Source organism: Salvelinus alpinus, chromosome 20 (genome assembly GCF_045679555.1).
Source record: "Salvelinus alpinus chromosome 20, SLU_Salpinus.1, whole genome shotgun sequence".
NCBI lineage: Eukaryota > Metazoa > Chordata > Actinopteri > Salmoniformes > Salmonidae > Salvelinus > Salvelinus alpinus.
In genome coordinates, this window is record NC_092105.1 from 4423107 (window position 1) to 4430399 (window position 7293).

The 7293-nt window shown below is 47.8% G+C and overlaps 1 protein-coding gene across 3 annotated transcripts in view; it reads right to left on the bottom strand.

Annotated features, from left to right (window-relative positions):
* Positions 1–7293, bottom strand: part of LOC139546214 (partitioning defective 3 homolog B-like) — a 425714-nt gene extending 418421 nt beyond the window's left edge. For all 3 annotated transcript variants that reach the window (XM_071354341.1, XM_071354342.1, XM_071354340.1), the window contains exons 1-2: positions 7201–7293; positions 2745–2910 (exon numbers count right to left, since the gene is read on the bottom strand). In XM_071354341.1, coding sequence (XP_071210442.1) covers positions 2745–2910; positions 7201–7245 — 211 coding nt within the window. In that variant the 5' untranslated portion in view covers positions 7246–7293. The remainder of the gene's footprint in view (positions 1–2744; positions 2911–7200) is intronic.

The window sequence follows — 7293 nt, forward strand, 5'->3', positions numbered from 1 at the left end:
TTCAGTCCATGTCTCCTCTCCTCTCACTCTTCAGTCCATGACTCCTCTCCTCTCTCTCTTCAGTCCATGACTCCTCTCCTCTCTCTCTTCAGTCCATGACTCCTCTCCTCTCTCTCTTCAGTCCATGACTCCTCTCCTCTCTCTCTTCAGTCCATGACTCCTCTCCTCTCTCTCTTCAGTCTGTCTCCTCTCCTCTCACTCTTCAGTCCATGACTCCTCTCCTCTCTCTCTTCAGTCCATGTCTCCTCTCCTCTCTCTCTTCAGTCCATGACTCCTCTCCTCTCTCTCTTCAGTCCATGACTCCTCTCCTCTCTCTCTTCAGTCCATGACTCCTCTCCTCTCTCTCTTCAGTCCATGACTCCTCTCCTCTCTCTCTTCCTGTGTCCCGCAGCCTTTCTCCTCACTGCCCCAGACCCCTTCCCATGACCTGGCTGAATTAACACACCAAACGTGAAGTTAAACCAGAAATTTGTCATTCATTTTGACGTTTTTGCAGAGGAGATCTTAGTTGTGCAAGTTTACATCCAACTAAGATGTTTGGTGCAGTATTTCTCAAGTGAAAACCTTTGCATGAAAATGATTTGTCTCTCGTTGAATGACAACAAACACTTAATTGAAGAATCCCTACTGTTGACCAATATTAACCCTGTTATGGGGGGCTGAGTCACTGGCTTACTGGTGCTCTTCCATGCCGTCCCTAGGAGGGGTGCGTCACTTGAGTGGGTTGAGTCACTGACGTGATCTTCCTGTCTGGGTTGCCGCCCCCCCTTGGGTTGTGCCGTGGCGGAGATCTTTGTGGGCTATACTCGGCCTTGTCTCAGGATGGTAAGTTGGTGGTTGAAGATATCCCTCTAGTGGTGTGGGGGCTGTGCTTTGGCAAAGTGGGTGGGGTTATATCCTTCCTGTTTGGCCCTGTCCGGGGGTATCATCGGATGGGGCCACAGTGTCTCCTGACCCTTCCTGTCTCAGCCTCCAGTATTTATGCTGCAGTAGTTTATGTGTCAGGGAGCTAGGGTCAGTTGGTTATATCTGGAGTATTTCTCCTGTCTTATCCGGTGTCCTGTGTGAATTTAAGTATGCTCTCTCTAATTCTCTCTTTCTCTCTTTCTTTCTCTCTCTCGGAGGACCTGAGCCCTAGGACCATGCCTCAGGACTACCTGGCATGATGACTCCTTGCTGTCCCCAGTCCACCTGGCCGTGCTGCTGTTCCAGTTTCAACTGTTCTGCCTGCGGCTATGGAACCCTGACCTGTTCACCGGACGTGCTACCTGTCCCAGACCTGCTGTTTTCGACTCCCTCTACCGCACCTAATGCTGTTTTATGCTGTGGTGACTGTTAAATTGCCTAATTTAGTTCACAAAGCAGAACGTCACGTCGGACTAAAATCGGTTGGAAGCATACCGAAGTGCACTACATAGGGAATAGCGTGCCATGTGGTACACTACATAGGGAATAGCGTGCCATGTGGGACACTACATAGGGAATAGCGTGCCATGTGGGACACTACATAGGGAATAGCCTGCCATGTGGGACACTACATAGGGAATAGCGTGCCATGTGGGACACTACATAGGGAATAGCGTGCCATGTGGGACACTACATAGGGAATAGCGTGCCATGTGGGACACTACATAGGGAATAGCGTGCCATGTGGGACACTACATATGGAATAGCGTGCCATGTGGGACACTACATAGGGAATAGCGTGCCATGTGGGACACTACATAGGGAATAGCGTGCCACGTGGGACACTACATAGGGAATAGCGTGCCATGTGGGACATTACATAGGGAATTGCGTGCCATGTGGGACACTACATAGGGAATAGCGTGCCATGTGGGACACTACATAGGGAATAGCATGCCATGTGGGACACTACATAGGGAATAGCGTGCCATGTGGGACACTACATAGGGAATAGCGTGCCACGTGGGACACTACATAGGGAATAGCGTGCCATGTGGGTCACTACATAGGGAGTAGCGTGCCATGTGGGACCCTACATAGGGAGTAGCGTGCTATGTGGGACACTACATAGGGAGTAGCGTGCCATGTGGGACACTACATAGGGAATAGCGTGCCATGTGGGACACTACATAGGGAGTAGCGTGCCATGTGGGACCCTACATAGGGAGTAGCGTGCCATGTGGGACCCTACATAGGGAGTAGCGTGCCATGTGGGACCCTACATAGGGAGTAGCGTGCCATATGGGACACTACATAGGGAGTAGCGTGCCATGTGGGACCCTACATAGGGAGTAGCGTGCCATGTGGGACCCTACATAGGGAATAGCGTGCCATGTGGGACCCTACATAGGGAGTAGCGTGCTATGTGGGACACTACATAGGGAGTAGCGTGCCATGTGGGACACTACATAGGGAATAGCGTGCCATGTGGGACCCTACATAGGGAGTAGCGTGCTATGTGGGACACTACATAGGGAATAGCGTGCCATGTGGGACACTACATAGGGAATAGCGTGCCATGTGGGACCCTACATAGGGAGTAGCGTGCCATGTGGGACACTACATAGGGAATAGCGTGCCATGTGGGACCCTACATAGGGAGTAGCGTGCTATGTGGGACACTACATAGGGAACAGGGTGTAATTTGGTATACATCCTCAGTGTTGTGGAGGCATGCAGGTCTGGAATCAGTTTGATTGTGATTTTATCTTAACTTAAAGGCCTCCCCAAGGTTATCAACCCCCAAACTATCTCTCTACCACCACTATGATACGTACTGGATTTGAGAGCTGAGGAGTTGACCTCTATCTCTCCTCCTCTGATTGGCTGGAAGACGGAGACCTCGGCGTCATAGGGGTCTTGGCTGGGCCTTCCTGTTACTCCTCCTCTGGGACTCACAGCTCCTCTCCGCTGGGCCTCCTGCTCCTCATAGACGGCCATCAGCTAAACAGAGAGATATGGAGAGGAGAGGAGAGGATGGGGAGAGGAGAGGATGGGGAGAGGAGAGGAGAGGAGAGGAGAGGAGAGGAGAGGAGAGGAGAGGAGAGGAGAGGAGAGGAGAGGAGAGGAGAGGAGAGGAGAGGAGAGGAGAGGAGAGGAGAGGAAAGAGGGGAGAAAGGAGGAGAGAGAGATTTTATTTCACACTGCTCATCAAAAGTCAGAAAAACACAGGAAACACAATAGAGGATGGTGACAGAGGGTTGAGTATCACAGAAGTTAAATAGGCCCCGCCCCGTCTCCCAAACAGACATTTTACATAAACTGATCAAATCAAATCAAATCAAATCAAATCAAATTTTATTAGTCACATACACATGGTTAGCAGATGTTAATGCGAGTGTAGCGAAATGCTTGTGCTTCTAGTTCCGACAATGCAGTAATAACCAACAAGTAATCTAACCTAACAATTCCACAACTACTACCTTATACACACACACAAGTGTAAAGGGATAAAGAATATGTACATAAAGATATATGAATGAGTGGTGGTACAGAACGGCATGGCAAGATGCAGTAGATGGTATAGAGTACAGTATATACATATGAGATGAGTACTGTAGGGTATGTAAACAAAGTGGCATAGTTTAAAGTGGCTAGTGGTACATGTATTACATAAAGATGGCAAGATGCAGTAGATGATATAGAGTACAGTATATACATATGAGATGGGTAATGTAGGGTATGTAAACATTATATTAAGTGGCATTGTTTAAAGTGGCTAGTGGTACATTTTTACATAATTTCCATCAATTCCCATTTTTAAAGTGGCTGGAGTTGAGTCAGTATGTTGGCAGCGGCCGCTAAATGTTAGTGGTGGCTGTTTAACAGCAGGTAAAGGAAGAAGTCAGACCTCTTTTGTACAATTATTCCCAAAATACCAACCTACAAGGAAAATCATGTCTTCAGACTACAGATACTAGCCAACCATATCTTCAGACTACAGATACTAGCCAATCATGTCTTCAGACTGCAGATACTAGCCAATCATGTCTTCAGACTCCAGATACTAGCCAATCATGTCTTCAGACTCCAGACACTAGCCAATCATGTCTTCAGACTCCAGACACTAGCCAATCATGTCTTCAGACTCCAGATACTAGCCAATCATGTCTTCAGACTCCAGATACTAGCCAATCATGTCCTCAGACTCCAGATACTAGCCAATCATGTCTTCAGACTCCAGATACTAGCCAATCATGTCTTCAGACTCCAGATACTAGCCAATCATGTCTTCAGACTCCAGATACTAGCCAATCATGTCTTCATACTGCAGATACTAGCCAATCATGTCTTCAGACTGCAGATACTAGCCAATCATGTCTTCAGACTCCAGATACTAGCCAATCATGTCTTCAGACTCCAGATACTAGCCAATCATGTCTTCAGACTGCAGATACTAGCCAATCATGTCTTCAGACTGCAGATACTAGCCAATCATGTCTTCAGACTGCAGATACTAGCCAATCATGTCTTCAGACTCCAGATACTAGCCAATCATGTCTTCAGACTCCAGATACTAGCCAATCATGTCTTCAGACTCCAGATACTAGCCAATCATGTCTTCAGACTCCAGATACTAGCCAATCATGTTTTCAGACTCCAGATACTAGCCAATCATGTCTTCAGACTCCAGATACTAGCCAATCATGTCTTCAGACTCCAGATACTAGCCAATCATGTTTTCAGACTCCAGGTACTAGCCAATCATGTCTTCAGACTCCAGATACTAGCCAATCATGTCTTCAGACTCCAGATACTAGCCAATCATGTATTCAGAATACAGCTCCCCCAGCTACAGTAGTGACAGTGTAATCTGTACAGCTCCCCCAGCTACAGTAGTGACAGTGTAATCTGTACAGCTCTCCCAGCTACAGTAGTGACAGTGTAATCTGTACAGCTCTCCCAGCTACAGTAGTGACAATGTAATCTGTACAGCTCCCCCAGCTACAGTAGTGACAGTGTAATCTGTACAGCTCTCCCAGCTACAGTAGTGACAGTGTAATCTGTACAGCTCTCCCAGCTACAGTAGTGACAGTGTAATCTGTACAGCTCCCCCAGCTACAGTAGTGACAGTGTAATCTGTACAGCTCTCCCAGCTACAGTAGTGACAATGTAATCTGTACAGCTCCCCCAGCTACAGTAGTGACAGTGTAATCTGTACAGCTCCACCCAGCTACAGTAGTGACAGTGTAATCTGTACAGCTCTCCCAGCTACAGTAGTGACAGTGTAATCTGTACAGCTCCCCCAGCTACAGTAGTGACAGTGTAATCTGTACAGCTCCCCCAGCTACAGTAGTGACAGTGTAATCTGTACAGCTCCCCCAGCTACAGTAGTGACAGTGTAATCTGTACAGCTCCCCCAGCTACAGTAGTGACAGTGTAATCTGTACAGCTCTCCCAGCTACAGTAGTGACAGTGTAATCTGTACAGCTCCCCCAGCTACAGTAGTGACAGTGTAATCTGTACAGCTCCCCCAGCTACAGTAGTGACAGTGTAATCTGTACAGCTCTCCCAGCTACAGTAGTGACAGTGTAATCTGTACAGCTCCCCCAGCTACAGTAGTGACAATGTAATCTGTACAGCTCCCCCAGCTACAGTAGTGACAGTGTAATCTGTACAGCTCCCCCAGCTACAGTAGTGACAATGTAATCTGTACAGCTCTCCCAGCTACAGTAGTGACAGTGTAATCTGTACAGCTCCCCCAGCTACAGTAGTGACAGTGTAATCTGTACAGCTCCCCCAGCTACAGTAGTGACAGTGTAATCTGTACAGCTCCCCCAGCTACAGTAGTGACAGTGTAATCTGTACAGCTCTCCCAGCTACAGTAGTGACAGTGTAATCTGTACAGCTCCCCCAGCTACAGTAGTGACAGTGTAATCTGTACAGCTTCCCCAGCTACAGTAGTGACAGTGTAATCTGTACAGCTCCCCCAGCTACAGTAGTGACAGTGTAATCTGTACAGCTCCCCCAGCTACAGTAGTGACAGTGTAATCTGTACAGCTCTCCCAGCTACAGTAGTGACAGTGTAATCTGTACAGCTCCCCCATCTACAGTAGTGACAGTGTAATCTGTACAGCTCCCCCAGCTACAGTAGTGACAGTGTAATCTGTACAGCTCTCCCAGCTACAGTAGTGACAGTGTAATCTGTACAGCTCCCCCATCTACAGTAGTGACAGTGTAATCTGTACAGCTCTCCCAGCTACAGTAGTGACAGTGTAATCTGTACAGCTCCCCCAGCTACAGTAGTGACAGTGTAATCTGTACAGCTCTCCCAGCTACAGTAGTGACAGTGTAATCTGTACAGCTCCCCCATCTACAGTAGTGACAGTGTAATCTGTACAGCTCCCCCATCTACAGTAGTGACAGTGTAATCTGTACAGCTCTCCCAGCTACAGTAGTGACAGTGTAATCTGTACAGCTCCCCCAGCTACAGTAGTGACAGTGTAATCTGTACAGCTCCCCCATCTACAGTAGTGACAGTGTAATCTGTACAGCTCTCCCAGCTACAGTAGTGACAGTGTAATCTGTACAGCTCCCCCAGCTACAGTAGTGACAGTGTAATCTGTACAGCTCTCCCAGCTACAGTAGTGACAGTGTAATCTGTACAGCTCCCCCATCTACAGTAGTGACAGTGTAATCTGTACAGCTCCCCCAGCTACAGTAGTGACAGTGTAATCTGTACAGCTCTCCCAGCTACAGTAGTGACAGTGTAATCTGTACAGCTCCCCCATCTACAGTAGTGACAGTGTAATCTGTACAGCTCCCCCAGCTACAGTAGTGACAGTGTAATCTGTACAGCTCTCCCAGCTACAGTAGTGACAGTGTAATCTGTACAGCTCTCCCAGATACAGTAGTGACAGTGTAATCTGTACAGCTCTCCCAGATACAGTAGTGACAGTGTAATCTGTACAGCTCCCCCAGCTACAGTAGTGACAGTGTAATCTGTACAGCTCCCCCAGCTACAGTAGTGACAGTGTAATCTGTACAGCTCTCCCAGCTACAGTAGTGACAGTGTAATCTGTACAGCTCCCCCAGCTACAGTAGTGACAGTGTAATCTGTACAGCTCCCCCATCTACAGTAGTGACAGTGTAATCTGTACAGCTCTCCCAGCTACAGTAGTGACAGTGTAATCTGTACAGCTCTCCCAGCTACAGTAGTGACAGTGTAATCTGTACAGTATTTATAATTAAATCAACTTGGATTTGCCATTAACGTATCAAAACGGTGTTTACCTTGTGGATCAGGACACTATAGAGAACGTCCAAGGAGCCCAGCATGTTGATTTAGAGACAGTTCTCCAATCCAGTCAGCTGTCTGTGTGAGGG